At 43.1% G+C, this 21312-nt stretch overlaps 1 protein-coding gene across 3 annotated transcripts in view; it reads right to left on the reverse strand.

Moving 5' to 3' along the window:
• Positions 1-12164, reverse strand: part of LOC110538028 (beta-1,4-mannosyl-glycoprotein 4-beta-N-acetylglucosaminyltransferase) — a 41529-nt gene extending 29365 nt beyond the window's left edge. The window contains exon 1 of one of the 3 annotated variants that reach the window (XM_021624564.3): positions 11419-12164. In XM_021624564.3, the coding sequence (XP_021480239.2) occupies positions 11419-11480 (62 nt within the window). In that variant the 5' untranslated portion in view covers positions 11481-12164. Of the gene's footprint in view, positions 1-692; positions 995-10783; positions 11098-11418 lie in introns of those variants that run through there. The other 2 variants (XM_036938082.2, XM_021624565.3) reach the window with 2 other exon arrangements.
• Between the last annotated feature and the right edge of the window lie 9148 nt (positions 12165-21312).

Consider the following 21312-nt stretch of genomic DNA (forward strand, 5'->3'; position numbering starts at 1 on the left):
GTTAATGTGGAAATGTGACAGAGTGCCTATCAGGGCTTGACTGTAAGGCTTTCCTTAAGAAAAGGGAAGCTGAACTGAGCAGTAGGGCCAGTTCAATCACCCACAACTCAATTTCCCCATGAGTACAGCTGTCATCATAGGGAGTCTATAGACTGTGCAGGTCTGTTTGTGCACTCTAAAAAATGCTGGGCTACAAACAACCCAATTTTGTTATTTGGTAACCCAGCTCTGGGTAAATATTGGACAGAACACATGCTGGGTCATTTTGACCAAGTTAGTTGAGTTAATTTAACCGTCAGTTGTTTTTTTATTTAAATTGTCAGTTGGGTTGACACAGCAGCAGTTCGGGTTGACCGCAATGGAGTTGACATGATAGAACAAACAGATGTGGGACCAGGAAGTCTAGGCTTTACACACCAATAGAAGATTGTACAACCAGTAACAAAGATGTCTATGATGTGATAAGGGAACCTGAATGCTAGATAAAACTGTTATGTTTTACTGTGTTAACACTGAAATATGCTGTTGTAATAAAGAGTATGTTGAAATACCCTTTAGCAAATGCAGCTTAAAGCTGTTGCACATGAGCACATGAAAGTAAAATATGAGAAAGGGAGAGAAAAACAGAAGTGTGAGACAGAGGGAGAGAAAGAGCAGGAGAGAAAGAGAGAATGTCATTAAACATACAGTACCTCCCTTGCCGGTAAAGTCTAACCATGCTGGTTTGTTGGCAAGTGTTATTTCCGATTTAGAACTCCCTCTTCTCTTTTCAACATCTCCAATACTTGCACTACTCTGTTACGCTACATTGTTTGAACTATTTGGTAGAGCTTCCATACAGCGGCAGGTGGCCTCAACAATGAATGACATGACAACAACCACCAGGCTACCAAACTGAATTTACAACAATGCACACAGAGAGAGAGAGAGAGAGAGAGAGAGAGAGAGAGAGAGAGAGAGAGAGAGAGAGAGAGAGAGAGAGAGAGAGAGAGAGAGAGAGAGAGAGAGAAAGAGAAAGAGAGAGAGAGAGAGAGAAAAGCAGGGGAGGCTCATGACACAAAACGGTTGCTTGACCCAGATTATTATTATTTGTTTTTTAGGAACTCAGTCGGGTTTTCAACTTACTGTTGAGAGTTAGTATAGCAGAATACTTATGTAAATAATTTATTTCAGTGTTTTTATTTTTAATACATTTGCTAAAAAAAATCTAAAAACCTGTTTTTGCTTTGTCATTATGGGATATTGTGTGTGGATTGATGAGGATAAACATTTTTTTTTTAAATACATTTTTGAATAAGGCTGTAATGTAACAAAATGTGGAAAAAGTGAAGGGTTCCGAATACTTTCTGAATGCAGTGTATATTTAATTATGGAATCAACGCTAGATAACACTGGCCAATTTGCTGTGGAGGCAGGCAATCACACACACATACGCACACACGCACATGCTCAACTTCTCCCTTATGCAGCACACTGAGCTTGGACCTGTAACAATGTGCGCTAAGAGTCGGGAAGCAAGTTTAGGGAGTGAGTGTTTTAATAAATAAACACAACATAATACAAAATAAGAAACACGGACAACGCAGACATGACGCAGGAATAGAAACAATGACGCATGGGGAAGGAACCAAAGGGAATGACATATGTAGGGAAGGTAATCAGGGAAGTGGTGGAGTCCAGTTGAGTCTGACGACACGCAGGTGCGTGTAACGACAGGTGTGCGCCATAATGAGCAGCCTGGTGACCTAGAGGCTGGAGACGGAGCACACGTGACAGGACCCAGCTCCACAAGGAGGCAAGGGGGCTTAGGCCCCTCAGTTGAAACTTGTGCCCCCTCAGTTTTAGTTTTACAGTGCCTTGCGAAAGTATTCGCCCCCCTTGAACTTTGCGACCTTTTGCCACATTTCAGGCTTCAAACATAAAGATATAAAACTGTATTTTTTTTGTGAAGAATCAACAACAAGTGGGACACAATCATGAAGTGGAACGACATTTATTGGATATTTCAAACTTTTTTAACAAATCAAAAACTGACAAATTGGGCGTGCAAAATTATTCAGCCCCCTTAAGTTAATACTTTGTAGCGCCACCTTTTGCTGCGATTACAGCTGTAAGTCGCTTGGGGTATGTCTCTATCAGTTTTGCACATCGAGAGACGGGAGACGGGGCTGGGAGATTTTTTCCCATTCCTCCTTGCAAAACAGCTCGAGCTCAGTGAGGTTGGATGGAGAGCATTTGTGAACAGCAGTTTTCAGTTCTTTCCACAGATTCTCGATTGGATTCAGGTCTGGACTTTGACTTGGCCATTCTAACACCTGGATGTTTATTTTTGAACCATTCTATTGTAGATTTTGCTTTATGTTTTGGATCATTGTCTTGTTGGAAGACAAATCTCCGTCCCAGTCTCAGGTCTTTTGCAGACTCCATCAGGTTCTCTTCCAGAATGGTCCTGTATTTGGCTCCATCCATCTTCCCATCAATTTTAACCATCTTCCCTGTCCCTGCTGAAGAAAAGCAGGCCCAAACCATGATGCTGCCACCACCATGTTTGACAGTGGGGATGTTGTGTTCAGCTGTGTTGCTTTTACGCCAAACATAACGTTTTGCATTGTTGCCAAAAAGTTCAATTTTGGTTTCATCTGACCAGAGCACCTTCTTCCACATGTTTGGTGTGTCTCCCAGGTGGCTTGTGGCAAACTTTAAACAACACTTTTCATGGATATCTTTAAGAAATGGCTTTCTTCTTGCCACTCTTCCATAAAGGCCAGATTTGTGCAATATACGACTGATTGTTGTCCTATGGACAGAGTCTCCCACCTCAGCTGTAGATCTCTGCAGTTCATCCAGAGTGATCATGGGCCTCTTGGCTGCATCTCTGATCAGTCTTCTCCTTGTATGAGCTGAAAGTTTAGAGGGACGGCCAGGTCTTGGTAGATTTGCAGTGGTCTGATACTCCTTCCACTTCAATATTATCGCTTGCACAGTGCTCCTTGGGATGTTTAAAGCTTGGGAAATCTTTTTGTATCCAAATCCGGCTTTAAGCTTCTTCACAACAGTATCTCGGACCTGCCTGGTGTGTTCCTTGTTCTTCATGATGCTCTCTGCGCTTTTAACGGACCTCTGAGACTATCACAGTGCAGGTGCATTTATACGGAGACTTGATTACACACAGGTGGATTGTATTTATCATCATTAGTCATTTAGGTCAACATTGGATCATTCAGAGATCCTCACTGAACTTCTGGAGAGAGTTTGCTGCACTGAAAGTAAAGGGGCTGAATCATTTTGCACGCCCAATTTGTCAGTTTTTGATTTGTTAAAAAAGTTTGAAATATCCAATAAATGTCGTTCCACTTCATGATTGTGTCCCACTTGTTGTTGATTCTTCACAAAAAAATACAGTTTTATATCTTTATGTTTGAAGCCTGAAATGTGGCAAAAGGTCGCAAAGTTCAAGGGGGCCGAATACTTTCGCAAGGCACTGTATGTCCCTATATAAAAATAGGAAATGGGTTAAAATAATTGAGTGGCAGGTTTTCGCAATATCTGTATCTCCGCTGCGCTGTGTCAGCACAATGGACAGAGCGCACCGTAGTGTGTGTAGAGGGGCTATGGAAAGCCACTGTGGCGGTTAGGTATGACTCCTTGAGTTTCCATAAAAAGCAGGGAAAAACAAGCTTCACTTAGTAGTAGTTCACGCAATGTTGTCTGAGAATGTGCTGGAGGACTTTCTTAATGTCTGTGACTCACTACAAATTATTAACCAACAGTGGCTGCCGTGTACACTGCAGAAACCTTAAAAAGGCTCCTGGATCAAAGATGGACCGGACACCTGGCTACTGTATCAATGGGTGTTAAAAGTTTTGTGATGTGATGATGTCACAGAAGTTCCTCTGACATCATATCACAACACATAAGTAAGATTGGAGGCTACAGGGCTGTTGAAGGCGTTGACAGACCCTGAATTTAGGTTTACAGCCAGAATCCTCAGTCTTTTCGATCCTCCAAACAAATGACTCCAGGCAAAAGCAACAGATCTTTACACTAGAGTCAAAGTGGTCCACAGTGCGTTGGAGTGCATTGAGAAGCTGAGGTGTAACATCGAGTTCAAAGCAATTTGGGCATAGTGCAGTGCCTGTGGTACTGACGCACAAACAGCCCCAAGAAAATGACAACATTATGTAAGTATTAATATCCAGCAATACGTGGTGGACAGTACAGTAGGCCGACACAGACAGAGGAGTAAAGACTGAGTGTAAAACACTGTTCTTCAGCACGTTGGATGCTGTCATTGGTGAAATGTCAGAACGATTCAGTGAACGCAACAGCCAACTGGTAGAGGCCCAGAGAGCCGACTTTCTAGATGTGAAAAAGATTAAACTATTCGTCTTTTATTTACTGCATTCGTTTACTGTTAATGTAACTAGCCTAAATATAGATTGTGCCATGACTTTATCGATCTGATATTTTGTTTACCTGGCCTACTACGAGATACCACTGTTTTGTTGGTATTCGTTTGCATTTGCAGTTGTGTTGATATTGTAAGCCAAAGTGCTATTCAGTATGTTTGTTTGCATGCATGAATAACTAGGCTACTACTTTCAACATTTAGTTTGCATTATTTTGGTAAGACAGCTGTGTGCATGCCTACATTCACATAGGGTAATTCACCTATTACAAGCAGCCTATCTATCTTATAGCCTATATTCATTACCAAAATGGCCTTACGCTGTTCATTGTGCTGATACAGCACAGCGGAGATAGGCAAAGGATTTCACACCAACCTGTCACTTCAAAAGCGCTCAATGATCTCGGAGTCTCCGCATTTGAACTTTATGTTTATTGTGGTATAGCGTGATATAAGCAGAATTCAATATAATTCCAAAGCAAGAACGCAACAAAAATTGTGCCCCCTCGTCAATTTCAGCTGCCCCCTTAGTCACTCCAGGTCTGATTGTGCTCTGTTGTATTCTAACTGTGGTAGAGAAAGTAGACGAGAACCCAGATGGATATGAAAGCACACATTCTGTACATTCACATGTATCATACATGAACATCCATCAAGCTGAAATCTGTATTAAATAATCTCTCCCAAGGGTTATAATCCTATGATCATCCTATCAACAACACCAACAACAAAGCATGAATGGCACGAATGTTTGACACCTCTGAGTAGCTTAAATGACTTGCCTGACCAGTAACAATTGCTGAAATTTAGAGCACAAGCACTCATGACAATGTGTTGCCACTTGCCAGGGCAGGTGTTAGCCAATAGGGGGCCCAGGACAAATTTAAACAATTAAGGGGCCTAGCCCTTCTAAAAAATATGTACAACAGACCATGCATTAATATCAACCTTAAATGACTGGTCTATGGTTTGGTCACATTACTTGGTTAAGTCTAATGTGCTTGTGAGTGTTTGCTAGCACACTCCAACTTCATAGATGACCTTTACCCTACCTTACCCAACCTTTTATGAGCTGACTGAGCCTTGACATGCTTAGGCACAGACAAACAGACCAAAAGCACACTGTAAAACATTTGCTATAATTTTTACAGTAAATTACAGACAGTACAGTAGCCAGTAGGTATCTGCAAATGTACAGTAAAATAATGGCAGCACAGAAGCCAGTAAATGACTGTAGATTTACAGGACCTTTACTGACACACAAATGTAAGCGATATATTACTGTAACACCTGACTACACCAACATGTTGTATTTCTAGACTTGACAGTGCATTAGTGGAAGCACAGTGGTTAATACGCCGTTGTAGATTTACAGTGTAGGTAACTAGTGCCAACTACGTGCACTATTTCTGTTAAAAGCATTTGATATAGGTATTTCAATACCTACTCTGTCATTTGTATTTCACTGGCCTACCGTACAATTAATCTATTTTGTGACAGTTTTTTTTTATATATGTATTTTGTGTTTTCTAACACAAAATAAACTTGCAAATAGCCCACTTAACTTTAACATTCTCAGTAATGGTAAAAAAAAAAAAAAACGTTTACTTGCTATGACTGTGATATGTTCTTGTTGATCATTTTTACATTTCAATTTTGGTCATTTAGCAGACACTCTCCAAAGTCACAGCAAGTAAAACGTTTCTGTATCCGTTACTGAGAATGTTTTTGTATTGAAGGATACATTGGTCTTCGAAGTATTTTGTATTTGTGTCAAGATACCTTTTGATGTATTTTTTGCCCATCTCTGACTAGTGCAAAGTATGACACGGTAATAGTCACAGTAATTTACCACTAACTTTCTCTAATTTACTGTAATATCATAGCAACAATACAGAACAATACTGTAAAATTAGCTTACTATACTTTAAGTAATTGCTACTGTTATTGTAGTATTGGTATTTTACTGTAATTACATGGGATTGGTGCAAGCAGGTTGGCTGCTAGGTGTTTGTATATTACAGCATATTTATGAATATTTGGTATTTTATATCACTTGCACTTCTAGGACTAACACAAAGGCTTCCAAATTGGCCGTGATTACAGGGAAAAACATACAAAAATGGCTTGGCAAAACACTTGCTGCCACTCTGATCTGTCCCCTATATACATTAACTTGACAGGGAACTACTACCACATTTCAGTTAAATTGGTGCAGCACTCTTTAAAAACATTTTTTGTCACCTTTATTTAACCATGTAGGCCAGTTGAGAACAAATTCTCATTTACAACTGCGACCTGGCCAAGATAAAGCAAAGCAGTGCGACACAAAAATCAACACAGAGGAATGGAATAAACAAACATACAGTCAATAACATAAAAAGAAAAGTCTATATACAGTGTGTGTAAATGAGGCGAAGTAAGGCAATAAATAGGCCATAGTAGCGAAATAATTACAATTTAGCAATTAAACACTGGAGTGACAGATGTGCAGAAGATGAATGTGCAAGTAGGGATACTGGGGTGAAAAGGAGAAAAATAAAATAACAGTATGGGGATGAGGTAGTTGGATGGGTTATTTACAGATAGGCTATGTACAGGTGCAGTGATCTGTGAGCTGCTCTGACAGCTGGTGCTTAAAGTTAGAGGGGGAGATAAGAGTCTTCAGCTTCAGTGATTTTTGCAATTCGTTCCAGTCATTGGCAGCAGGGAACTGGAGGGAAAGGCAGCCAAAGGAGGAATTGGCTTTGGGGGTGACCAGTGAAATATACCTGCTGGAGCGCGTGCTATGGGTGAGTGCTGCTATGGTGACCAGTGAGCTGAGATAAGGCGGGGCTTTACCTAGCAAAGACTTATAGATGACCTGGGGCCAGTGGGTTTGGCGACGAATATGAAGCGAGGGCCAGCCAACGAGAGCATACAGGTCGCAGTGGTGAGTAGTTTATTGGGCTTTGGTGACAAAACGGATGGCACTGTGATAGACTGCATCCAATTTGCTGAGTAGAGTGTTGGAGACTATTTTGTAAATGACATCCCCGAAGTCAAGGATCGGTAGGGTAGTCAGTTTGACGAGGGTATGTTTGACAGCATGAGTGAAGGATGTTTTGTTGCGAAATAGGAAGCCAATTCTATATTTAATTGTGGATTGGAGATGCTTAATGTGAGTCTGGAAGGAGATTTTACAATCTAACCAGAAACCTAGGTATTTGTAGTTGTCCACATATTCTAAGTCAGAATCATCCAGAGTAGTAATGTTGGACGGGCGGGCAGGTGCGGGTAGCGAACGGTTGGAGAGCATGTATTTAGTTTTACTTGCATTTAAGAGCAGTTGGAAGCCACGGAAGGAGAGTTGTATGGCATTGAAGCTCGTCTGGAGGTTAGTTAACACAGTGTCCAAAGAAGGGCCAGAAGTATACAGAATAGTGTCGTCTGCGTAGAGGTGGATCAGGGAATCACCAGCAGCAAGAGCGACATCATTGATGTATACAGAGAAAAGAGTCGGCCCGAGAATTGAACCTTGTGGCACCCACATAGAGGCCCTCCGATTTGACACACTGAACTCTATCAGAGAAGTAGTTGGTGAACCAGGCGAGGCAATCATTTGAGAAACCAAGGCTATCGAGTCTGCCGATGAGAATGTGGTGATTGACAGAGTCGAAAGCCTTGGCCAGGTCAATGAGTAAGGCTGCACAGTATTGTTTCTTATCAATGTCGGTTAAGATATCGTTCAGGACCTTGAGCGTGGCTGAGGTGCACCTATGACCAGCTATGAAACCAGATTGCATAGCGGAGAAGGTGCGGTGGGATTAAAAATGGTCAGTAATCGGTTTGTTGACTTGGCTTTCGAAGACCTTAGAAATGCAGGGTAGGATAGATATAGGTCTGTAGCAGTTTGGGTCAAGAGTGTCCCCTGTCTTTGAAGAGGGGGATGACCCCGGGTGCTTTCCAATCTTTGGGAATCTCAGATGACACGAAAGAGAGGTTTAATAGGCTAGTAATAGGGGTTGCAACAATTTCGGCAGATCATTTTAGAAAGAGAGGGTCCAGATTGTCTAGCCCGGCTGATTTGCTGACTGGATTTGGGAGAAGGAGAAATGGAGAAGGCTTGGGCGAGTTGCTGTGGGGGGTACAGTGCAGTTGACCGGGGTAGTGGTAGCCAGGTGGAAAGCATGGCCAGTCGTAGAAAAATGCTTATTGAAATTCTCAATTATAGTGGATTTATTGGAGGTGACAACGTTTCCTATCCCCAGTGCAGCGGGCAGCTGGGAGGAGGTGTTCTTATTCTCCATGGACTTTACAGTGTCCCAGAACTTTTTTGAGTTTGTGTTGCAGGAAGCAAATTTCTGTTTGAAAAAGCTAGCCTTGGCTTTTCTAACTGCCTGTGTATATTGGTTTCTCTCTTCCCTGAAAAGTTGCATATCGCAGGGGCTGTTCGATGCTAATGCAGAACGCCATAGAATGTTTTTGTGTTGGTTAAGGGCAGTCAGGACTGGAGACAACCAAGGGCTATATCTGTTCCTGGTTCTAAATTTCTTGAATGGGGCATGCTTATTTAAGATGGTGAGGAAGGCATTTAAAAAAAATACAGGCATCCTCTACTGACGGGATGAGGTCAATATCCTTCCAGAATATTCCAGCCCCGGGCAGGTCGATTAGAAGTGTTTCAAGGACCGTTTGACAGTGATGAGTGGAGGTCGCTTGACCGCTGACCCATTACGGATGCAGGCAATGAGGCAGTGATCGCTGAGATCTTGGTTGAAAACAGCAGAGTTGTATTTGGAGGGCAGGTTGGTTAGGATGATATCTATGAGGGTGCCCGTGTTTACGGATTTGGGGTTGTATCTGGTAGGTTCATTGATAATTTGTGTAAGATTGGGGGCATCTAGTTCAGACACGGCTAGGACACCAGGGTTGGCAGAGTGTGCTAAAGCAGTGAATAAAACAAACTTAGGGAGGAGGCTTCTAATGTTAACATGCATGAAACCAAGGCTTTTACGGTTGTAGAAGTCAACTGTTACAAAAGTCACTAACGTGTGCAACAAATATAGCCACTTACAAGGCACGTCTCAAAATATGTTAATGAGCCCAAAACAACAATAGCATGCACCCACTAGTGTTTAAAAGGATTTTTGCCCTCCCCCTAAAATAAATCTGGTACTGTATTCTGTGGGGTGGTACTGAATTACAGTAAATTACTAGCAGCATAGTAGCCAGTAAATTACTTTAGATTTACAGGAAAAAAAGATTTTAGACTAAAAATATATGGTATGGTACTGCATTCTATGTGGTACAGCATTCTCACTAAGGGGTGCAACAAATATAGCCACTTACAAGGCCCCCCTCAAAATATGTTAATGAGTCAGAGATTCTTTCCTCGCTCACAACATTTTCCCACAATGCACCATAATCCACAGAATTATACTACTTTACTGTAAAATGTTATTGTAAATTGGAATGCCAGTGAGCCAACATAATGCATTGCTCTTTACAGTACTGTACTGTAATATAGAATTACAGTATCTAACTGTAAAAAAATACTTTAAATGTACAGCAATTTGTTACATTGTAAGGTGTAAGATCCATACAGTCAGAAAGGAGAACAAGAGACTACAAGCTACTTTGTCAACCTTGGCTAGTTCCTTCCTAAGCAACCAGCGTGGTAACAAGGCACTGTTTCTGTAACACAATCAATGGGCAAGATAGGGTCTATGAAAACTGTATATTGATGCAAATTACAACACTACATACTTGTCATCTACAAAAACCCCTTTCTCAGGAAGAGAGATGGAAATAGTTACTTGTTCCTGTAAGGAAATGTGATACAGTATTTTAAAATGATGTCACAGGTGTTTAAAGTTCAGATGAAGCATGTTCTTGAGCTGGTGGTCAATTTTAAGTTAGTGGTAACTCAGTGGACTATGAGTTAGCCTTTGATGAAAATCATGTAGACAATCTTACACATAATCTTACAACAAATAGGCTGAGCAAAACAACAATCAAGGTATATTAAGGAATATTAAGTGTAAAGTGCACATATAATAACTGCATATTCAAGTATATTCCTGGATTGATCATTTGACCATAAACTATCATATTGACAAATGTTATATTTCCAATTTCCCTCTGACATTAGCATTATATTTAGGGATACTAAACAACTGTGGACAGAGAATAAGCTTCGAGAATAAGCTTCAATGGGTGATGGAAGGTCTAAGGTTCTGTATTTATTTTCTTAGTCAACCTTGTGTTCTGTTTCGTTGTGTGCCTTCGTGAGGTATTGTTCGTGTTGACTCTACTAAGCCTTTTCCTAGCTCGTTTGTGAGAACCAGTTATAGTTTTCAGTCCTCGTTTGGATTCACCTGCCTATTTGCCTACCTGTGTATGACGACCATTGACTGCCTGTGACCACGATTCCTGACTTCCGAGAACGCGAAATAAACACCTGCCACAATCTGTGCGTGAATCTACACCTTTTTCTCCCCGAGTATTCATTACAGAAGGACGATTTCTCTAGTGTGCAGATGTGCTCGGGTCTAATTTATAAACGTTGTTTATACACAAAATATGTCCCAAAAAATGCGAGTCTAGTTTTCACGCAAAGGTTGGCATTTATAAAAACTGAACTTGATTTGAGAATGTACTTATTCCCCGAAAAACTTTAGACCATGCGTAGACTACACACAATTTCTAGTGGTCAAAGTATTGCATTGCAAGAAGGAAAAAGTAGCCTAGTAGTCTTGTGCAGGAATATAAAATAACTCTTATTCATAACAACAAAACATAGGTAGCTAAATGTAATAACAAGATGCAATCATTTGCTGTTATCCGAAGCACAGTTTAATGGTAAAAACAGACGGTTAACATGGTAAAAACAGACGGTTAACCTTTTCCATTGACGTTTTTAGGCTAGTGCATCTGAATACTGTAACGTCAAATTCTCGAGTAGACACTTTAATGTATAAACATAATGCATACACACTATCATAACCATTGCAAAATAAATTCCTCACCTTTTCTGGCCATGATGAGTTCGTATTCCCAAAGTAGACGTACAACACATTACCATGCGCATCTTTAATTGTGCATACTAGATATTATAATGTTATGTTTTGTAACGAAAGGGAGCGCGGTTTATAGGCAAACATACAGTAGAATTTAACAGGTGAAAGGAAAGTTGATCTTTTACATTGAAGTGTGTAGGCTACAACTGTAAGTGGGCCTACTGTAGACTAGTCTTTTTTTTATCGAGTAGACAAGGTTTCAGAATTCACAGGCAGCGCAACATATTTAATATCGGGAAAAAGTAAACGCAAAACACTATTGAATTCAAACGATCTTTTTACAGGTCCCCCAAAAATGTGCGGTTGTTGTCGTTCAGAAACGGTCAGATATCGCAAGTGTCACTGCAAAATAAAACATTCTCCTCCAGAAACATTTGATCAAGTTCGCAATTGCTATTTCATTTTGGCAGGCTTACTGTCTTGGCCTAACGCCTCGATCACACCGATATGGTTATCGTTGATAGAAATGCAATACAGAACTCAGACTCAGAATCTACACAGAGCGCTGTATTGTTGTGTATTCTGTTCTCCAAAAAAGTGGTTATTCTAAGGCAAATCGAAAAAAGTATTTATTTGAATCCATGTTTCTCTGTAGACAATGTTAAGTTAATGTTAAGTTAATGTTAAGTTATACATATCCTTAGAGGGTGGAGATGGACCTGATAGACAGATCACCTGCAGAGATGGAGCACGTTATGTACTCACCTATGGTTATAACTGGTTATAACTAGGTATGACATTGTACAAAATAAAAGTTACCTTAGATGTATACTTAGTTGAAGTCAAAACAGCTCATAAAAGTCTTGTCAGTGGAATGCATACTTGGTAGGAGTGTAATAGAGAAATAAACTACCCTCTGAATGTACACATAGAGCTGTATTGGTGTGTATTCTCCGAAAAATAGATATTCTACGGAAAATGGTATATAAATACAATAATTCCAATAATATCCCAGAATATTCTATATGTACATCTTGTTATGGTATTTTGGTTGCTATAACATTTGGTTTGAAGTGACTTTGAGGATTTGTGCATGCTTTTTGACACATCCTGCTATAGGCCCTAACACTCCCATTGTTTCACTAGCAGCTACAGTTGGCTGTGGAGTAAGTAAATAAAGACAATTAAGCCATATTTTTGGTCATTGTCTCTCAGGATCAATGGATGAATCACTTTTTTTCTATAAAATTAAGTATATTTTAAATGATGGTGTACTGCCCCTTTAAATGGCAGTTGTTTTCACCACAAAAATATGACAAAATGTATATTTTCCTCAAACTCCTAAAAACTAAACGATACTGCAATCAAATGATAGTAAATCAGCTTTTCAGTACTAATGTGGATTGTACTTTGGAAAAAAAGTTGCACATTATATAAGGGAACTTTATATTTTCATTTGACAGAATATGCTAACTTACTATAGGATTAATTTTGCAAAAAGAACAGTCTTTTTGTGATCTATTTCTTTCAGCTAAAAATGATTTACATGTCAAATTATGTTTTGATAAGAATAAAGTGGATATTTTGTCAAAATACACGCAACACATTGTTTCCCTCAACTTAAACTTTGAGCATCGGTTAGACAGCCATATGCTAGTGTACTAATCACAATCACATGGGATAATAATAGTGACTGGGCTGACAGATGGTTGATTGAGTCGCTGCAACTACACTGTAAAACAGACAACTTAACCAATTGCTTAATCAGCTCTTTTCTGTGAGTTGGGTGGACTTTAGAAGGACAATAAATGTAGCTAACGTGTACATGTGTGTTCACTCAACAAACTTTGCTAACAGTGAGCTGAATGTATAAAAACTTGAGTCAAAATACAAATTCATGTTTGCCTTCACTGTAAAATAAACAACATAAACATGGTTTGATTAGTGTTATTCTGTGAGTGGGGTGGACTTCAGAAAGACAAGACATTTAGCTATAGTATGAATGTTTGTTCACTCAACAAACTTTGCTGGAAGTGAGCTGAATTTGAAAAAGCTTGTTCAATAAAATTACAAATTCATGTTTGGCTTTGGAAGGCAACACTGTGGCCTTCTCCAAAATCTGCCTTGCCTACTATTGACTTAAACTGCATACTGCGTACTAATCGTACTATATACTATTTAGAATGTACTGTTTAGTAAACTGTTATGCACGTGAGTGAGGACCCAAAAGCGGTTTAACAAAAACAGAGTCCTTTAATGTCAAAACACAGGTAAGACATAGATCCTCTTCAAATGTATGATGGCAAAATAAACAACCCGCAGAGAGGGCGACAAATGAAACATAAAGTCCTTCTGAATATCACAGAAGAGTTCCCCTTCTAGCAGCAGAGGAGAATAGCTGGGTTAGAATCCCCTTCTAGCAGCAGAGGAGAATAGCTGGGTTGTAGAGGACAGAGGTACCTGATCACACGTAGCATCAGATGAACAGGCAGATTCCGACAGGACAGGACAAGGCTGAAGCAAACGAGACGATAGTTTGGTTCTGGCATGAGAAACTCAAACGAGAATCTGACAAAGACAGAAGCAGGAACAGAGAGAGAAATAGAGACCTAATCAGAGGGAAAAAAGGGAACAGGTGGGAAAAGGGTGAACGAGGTAGTTAGAGAAGATGAGGAGCAGCTGGGGGAAGGAGAGGAAGAGAAGGTAACCTAATACGACCAGCAGAGGGAGACGGAGTGAAGAGAAAGAACAGGAACAAGACATAATATGACAATACATGACAGTACCCCCCCACTCACCGAGCGCCTCCTGGCGCACTCGAGGAGGAAACCTGGTGGCAACGGAGGAAATCATCGATCAGCGAACGGTCCAGCACGTCCCGAGAGGGAACCCAACTCCTTTCCTCAGGACCGTACCCCTCCCAATCCACTAGGTACTGATGACCACGACCCCGAGGACGCATGTCCAAAATCTTACGGACCCTGTAGATAGGTGCGCCCTCGACAAGGATGGGGGGGGGAGGGAAGACGAGCGGGGGCGCGAAGAACGGGCTTAACACAGGAGACATGGAAGACCGGGTGGACGCGACGAAGATATCGCGGAAGAAGAAGTCGCACTGCGACAGGATTAATGATCTGAGAAATACGGAACGGACCAATGAACCGCGGGGTCAACTTGCGAGAAGCTGTCTTAAGGGGAAGGTTCTGAGTGGAGAGCCAAACTCTCTGACCGCGACAATATCTAGGACTCTTAGTTCTACGCTTATTAGCGGCTCTCACAGTCTGCGCCCTATAAGGGCAAAGTGCAGACCTGACCCTCTTCCAGGTGCGCTCGCAACGTTGGACAAAAGCCTGAGCGGAGGGGACGCTGGACTCGGCGAACTGAGACGAGAACAGCGGAGGCTGGTACCCGAGGCTACTCTGAAAAGGAGATAGCCCGGTCGCAGACGAAGGAAGCGAGTTGTGGGCGTATTCTGCCCAGGGGAGCTGTTCTGACCAAGACGCAGGGTTACAAAAAGAAAGACTGCGTAAGATGCGACCAATAGTCTGATTGGCCCGTTCTGCTTGACCGTTAGACTGGGGGTGAAAGCCGGAAGAGAGACTGACGGAAGCCCCAATCAAACGGCAAAACTCCCTCCAAAATTGAGACGTGAATTGCGGACCCCTGTCCGAAACGACGTCTGACGGAAGGCCATGAATTCTGAAAACATTCTCGATGATGATTTGTGCCGTTTCTTTAGCAGAAGGGAGCTTAGCAAGGGGAATAAAATGAGCCGCCTTAGAGAACCTATCGACAACCGTAAGAATAACAGTCTTCCCCGCTGACGAAGGCAGTCCGGTGATAAAATCTAAGGCTATGTGAGACCACGGTCGAGAGGGAATGGGAAGCGGTCTGAGACGGCCGGCAGGAGGGGAGTTACCGGACTTAGTCTGCGCGCAGACCGAACAAGCAGCCACGAAACGACGCGTGTCATGCTCCCGGGTGGGCCACCAAAAACGCTGGCGAATGGAAGCAAGCGTACCCCGAACGCCGGGGTGGCCAGCTAACTTGGCAGAGTGAGCCCACTGAAGAACGGCCAGACGAGTAGGAACGGGAACGAAAAGAAGGTTCCTAGGACAAGCGCGCGGCGACGGAGTGTGAGTGAGTGCTTGCTTTACCTGCCTCTCAATTCCCCAGACAGTCAACCCGACAACACGCCCCTCAGGGAGAATCCCCTCGGAGTCAGTGGAGGCTACTGAAGAACTGAAGAGACGAGATAAAGCATCAGGCTTGGTGTTCTTAGAGCCCGGACGATAAGAAATCACGAACTCGAAACGAGCGAAAAACAGCGCCCAACGAGCCTGACGCGCATTAAGTCGTTTGGCAGAACGGATGTACTCAAGGTTCCTATGGTCAGTCCAAACGACAAAAGGAACGGTCGCCCCCTCCAACCACTGTCGCCATTTGCCTAGGGCTAAGCGGATGGCGAGCAGTTCGCGGTTTCCCACATCATAGTTACGTTCCGACGGCGACAGGCGATGAGAAAAATACACGCAAGGGTGGACCTTGTCATCAGAGAGGGAGCGCTGAGAAAGAATGGCTCCCACGCCCACCTCTGACGCGTCAACCTCGACAACGAACTGTCTAGAGACGTCAGGTGTAACAAGGATAGGTGCGGATGTAAAACGATTCTTGAGGAGATCAAAAGCTCCCTGGGCGGAAACGGACCACTTAAAGCACGTCTTGACAGAAGTAAGGGCTGTGAGAGGAGCTGCCACCTGACCGAAATTACGGATGAAACGACGATAGAAATTCGCGAAGCCGAGAAAGCGCTGCAGCTCGACGCGTGACTTAGGGACGGGCCAATCAATGACAGCTTGGACCTTAGCGGGATCCATCTTAATGCCTTCAGCGGAAATAACAGAACCGAGAAATGTGACGGAGGAGGCATGAAAAGTGCACTTCTCAGCCTTCACAAAAAGACAATTCTCTAAAAGGCGCTGGAGGACACGTCGAACGTGCTGAACATGAATCTGGAGTGACGGTGAAAAAATCAGGATATCGTCAAGGTAAACGAAAACAAAGATGTTCAGCATGTCTCTCAGGACGTCATTGACTAATGCCTGAAAGACAGCTGGAGCGTTAGCGAGGCCGAAAGGAAGAACCCGGTATTCAAAGTGCCCTAACGGAGTGTTAAACGCCGTCTTCCACTCGTCCCCCTCCCTGATGCGCACGAGATGGTAAGCGTTACGAAGGTCCAACTTAGTGAAAAACCTGGCTCCCTGCAGGATCTCGAAGGCTGAAGACATAAGAGGAAGCGGATAACGATTCTTCACTGTTATGTCATTCAGCCCTCGATAATCTATGCAGGGGCGCAGGGACCCGTCCTTCTTCTTAACAAAAAAAAACCCCGCTCCGGCGGGAGAGGAGGAGGGGACTATGGTACCGGCGTCAAGAGCTACAGACAAATAATCTTCGAGAGCCTTACGTTCGGGAGCCGACAGAGAGTATAGTCTACCCCGGGGGGGAGTGGTTCCCGGAAGGAGATCAATACTACAATCATACGACCGGTGTGGAGGAAGAGAGGTGGCCCTGGACCGACTGAACACCGTGCGCAGATCGTGATATTCCTCCGGCACCCCTGTCAAATCACCAGGCTCCTCCTGTGAAGAAGAGACAGAGGAAACAGGAGGGATAGCAGACATTAAACATTTCACATGACAAGAGACGTTCCAGGAGAGGATAGAATTACTAGACCAATTAATAGAAGGATTATGACAAACTAGCCAGGGATGGCCCAAAACAACAGGTGTAAAAGGTGAACGAAAAATTAAGAAAGGGTTTCGCTATGATTACCAGAGACAGTGAGGGTTAAAGGTAGCGTCTCACGCTGAATCCTGGGGAGAGGACTACCATCCAAAGCGAACAAGGCCGTGGGCTCCCTTAACTGTCTGAGAGGAATGTCATGTTCCCGAGCCCAGGTCTCGTCCATAAAACAGCCCTCCGCCCCAGAGTCTATCAAGGCACTGCAGGAAGCTGACGAACCGGTCCAGCGTAGATGGACCGACAAGGTAGTGCAGGATCTTGAAGGAGAGACAGGAGTAGTAGCGCTCACCAGTAGCCCTCCGCTTACTGATGAGCTCTGGCTTTTACTGGACATGAAGTGACAAAATGACCAGCAGAACCGCAATAGAGACAGAGGCGGTTGGTGATTCTCCGTTCCCTCTCCTTAGTCGAGATGCGGATACCCCCCAGCTGCATAGGCTCAGCACCCGAGCCGGCGGAGGAAGATGGTAGTGATGCGGAGAGGGGGGCAACGGAGAACGCAAGCTCCTTTCCACGAGCTCGGTGACGAAGATCAACCCGTCGCTCTATGCGAATAGCGAGTTCAATCAAGGAATCCACGCTGGAAGGAACCTCCCGGGAGAGAATCTCATCCTTTACCTCCGCACGGAGACCCTCCAGAAAACGAGCGAGCAAAGCCGGCTCGTTCCAGTCACTGGAAGCAGCAAGAGTGCGAAACTCAATAGAGTAATCTGTTATGGATCGATTACCTTGACATAGGGAAGACAGGACCCTGGAAGCTTCCTCTCCAAAAACAGAACGATCAAAAACCCGTATCATCTCCTCCTTAAAGTCCTGATACTGGTTAGTACACTCAGCCCTCGCCTCCCAGATTGCCGTGCCCCACTCACGAGCCCGTCCAGTAAGGAGAGATATGACGTAGGCGATACGAGCTGTGCTCCTGGAGTAAGTGTTGGGCTGGAGAGAAAACACAATATCACACTGGGTGAGGAACGAGCGGCATTCAGTGGGCTCCCCAGAGTAACACGCCGGGTTATTGATTCTGGGCTCCGGAGATTCGAAAGCCCTGGAAGTGGCCGGTGGATCGAGGCGGAGATGGTGAATCTGTTCTGTGAGGTTGGAGACTTGGGCGGCCAGGGTCTCAACGGCATGTCGAGCAGCAGACAATTCCTGCTCGTGTCTGCCTAGCATCGCTCCCTGGATCTCGACGGCTGAGTGGAGAGGATCCGAAGTCGCTGGGTCCATTCTTGGTCAGATTCTTCTGTTATGCACGTGAGTGAGGACCCAAAAGCGGTTTAACAAAAACAGAGTCCTTTAATGTCAAAACACAGGTAAGACATAGATCCTCTTCAAATGTATGATGGCAAAATAAACAACCCGCAGAGAGGGCGACAAATGAAACATAAAGTCCTTCTGAATATCACAGAAGAGTTCCCCTTCTAGCAGCAGAGGAGAATAGCTGGGTTAGAATCCCCTTCTAGCAGCAGAGGAGAATAGCTGGGTTGTAGAGGACAGAGGTACCTGATCACACGTAGCATCAGATGAACAGGCAGATTCCGACAGGACAGGACAAGGCTGAAGCAAACGAGACGATAGTTTGGTTCTGGCATGAGAAACTCAAACGAGAATCTGACAAAGACAGAAGCAGGAACAGAGAGAGAAATAGAGACCTAATCAGAGGGAAAAAAGGGAACAGGTGGGAAAAGGGTGAACGAGGTAGTTAGAGAAGATGAGGAGCAGCTGGGGGAAGGAGAGGAAGAGAAGGTAACCTAATACGACCAGCAGAGGGAGACGGAGTGAAGAGAAAGAACAGGAACAAGACATAATATGACAATACATGACATAAACACTTATAAAGTAAGCAACAAATATCAACATACTACTCATCCATGCTGAGAAGGCATCATCCAATGTGCAATCACGCTTGTTCCCCACTTGGAACGAAACATAAGGATTTTGGGCTCTGGACAGTTGAGCTAGTAGACCACCATTCTTACTAGCCCAGCTGCCCTGGTGCAAAGTCTGTGCCCTGAGATATTAGATAAGACAAAATGTCACTAGCCAGCAGGCTAGTTAAACACATTTTCAACTAGCCCGGTCTGGAAACTAATATCCTCAGTAAAAATGTTGTCCACCCGCTAATACAAGACTACTATAAGGTCCAGTGCACTACTTTTGAGAATAAAACATTAACAAATTAAATTTAAAATAATTTTTATTTTCACAAATATTTTTTTTTGTTGATATTTTCAAGTGGTGCTGCAATACCCTCAGCCCCCCTACATCCCACGGCTATGATTGGGTGAACTCGTGCACATTTTTATAATGGTCCTAATGGTAAAGGTGTAATTTAATGGATGAATTAGCTTTTATTATCTGATTGTCAAACAAACCACTTCAAAAAGTAGGGTGCCTGTATATTCATCCACTCCAAAATAATGCCAACATCCGAACTTGAACTTCAAATTGGCCTACTGGTAGCCAGTAATGTAGCCTAGTGTGGTAAAATAAATAGGTGTGTAAACTCCGATTAAATGTTTTTATTTTTTTATTATTTAACTAGGCAAGTCAGTTATGAACAAATACTTATTTACAATAACGGCCTAGGAACAGTGAACTTAGAGCATTGAACTTAAACCCAATAGGAATGCTGGATCATGGAGATCTGGATCATGGATCATGGAGAAATGCACTGTAAGTGTAACTATGCCTACTTAACATTTCATTATGTTTCGCAGCGCAGTAAACACCGTTATCTCGGCACACAAATCTGCCATTGCAAAATCGAATGCTTCTAACCGAAAGAGTCAACTATATTTAGGCCTCGGCTACTGTCATGGCTTATAGCCTACTTGTTAGATGGATTGGATGTGTATTGGTGTCTAGCTGAAGGCTAGCTGTCTAGTGATATTGTCGATCATCATCAGGTGATCCAGGAAAGAACACAAATATTGATAAAAAATAATAAAGCTAAATAAATGGTCTACTTCTTGTGGCCACGGACGACACGGAGAATATCAATGCCAGTGCACACCTGAAAAACAAAGCAATGAGCACTCTAAACAGCTGACAGACAAAAGCAACATACTGCCCATACAGTATGTTGCTTATTTTTGGTCACTGGGGAATAGCTTAAAAAATTAACTCTGCAAATAGCACTTCTGAGTGACTTGAAAAGCCATCGTCATTCATAGCTAGCCAGCTAGGTGTGTCAACACACACTATGAGTAACGCGAGTTCCTTTTCAATGTAGCTAAACACTAATTTATTAGTGTTAGCGCAGATAGAACAATCAATCAATCAATCAAATGTATTTATAAAGTCCTTCATCAGCTGATGTCACAAAGTGCTGTACAGAAACCCAGCCTAAAATTCCAAACAGCAAGCAATGTAGGTGTAGAAGCATGGTGGCAGGAAAAACTCCCTAGAAAGGCCAGAACCTAGGAAAAAACCTAGAGAGGAACCAGGCTATGAGGGGTGGCCAGTCCTCTTCTGGCTGTCCTGGGTGGAGATTATAACAGAACATGGCCAAGTTGTTCAAATGTTCATAGATGACCAGCAGGGTCAAATAATAATAATAATCACCGTGGTTGTAGAGGGTGCAACAGGTCAGCACCTCAGGAGTAAATGTCATTTGGCTTTTCATAGCCGATCATTCAGAGTATCTCTACCACTCCTGCTGTCTCTAGAGAGTTGAAAACAGCAGGTCTGGGACAAGTAGCATGTCCGGTGAACAGGTCAGGGTTCCATAGGAACAGGCAGAACAGTTGACACTGGAACAGCAGCACAACCAGGTGGACTATGGACAGCAAGGAGTCATCAGGCCAGGTTGTCCTGAGGCATGGTCCTAGGGCTCAGATCCTCCGAGAGAGGGAAATAAAGAAATAAAGGAGAGAAAGAAAGAAAGAGAGAAAGAAAGAAAGAGAGAGAAAAAGAGAGCTAATTAGAGAGCATACTTAAATTCCCACAAGACACCGCATAAGACAGGATAAATACTCCAGATATAACAGACTGACCCTAGCCCCCCGACACATGAACTATTGCAGCATACATACTGGAGGCTGAGACAGGAGGGGTCAGGAGACACTGTGGCCCCATTCGACGATACCCCCAGACAGG

The sequence above is a fragment of the Oncorhynchus mykiss genome, chromosome 12 (genome assembly GCF_057628025.1).
Source record: "Oncorhynchus mykiss isolate SJ-2025 chromosome 12, ASM5762802v1, whole genome shotgun sequence".
Classification (NCBI taxonomy): Eukaryota; Metazoa; Chordata; class Actinopteri; order Salmoniformes; family Salmonidae; genus Oncorhynchus; species Oncorhynchus mykiss.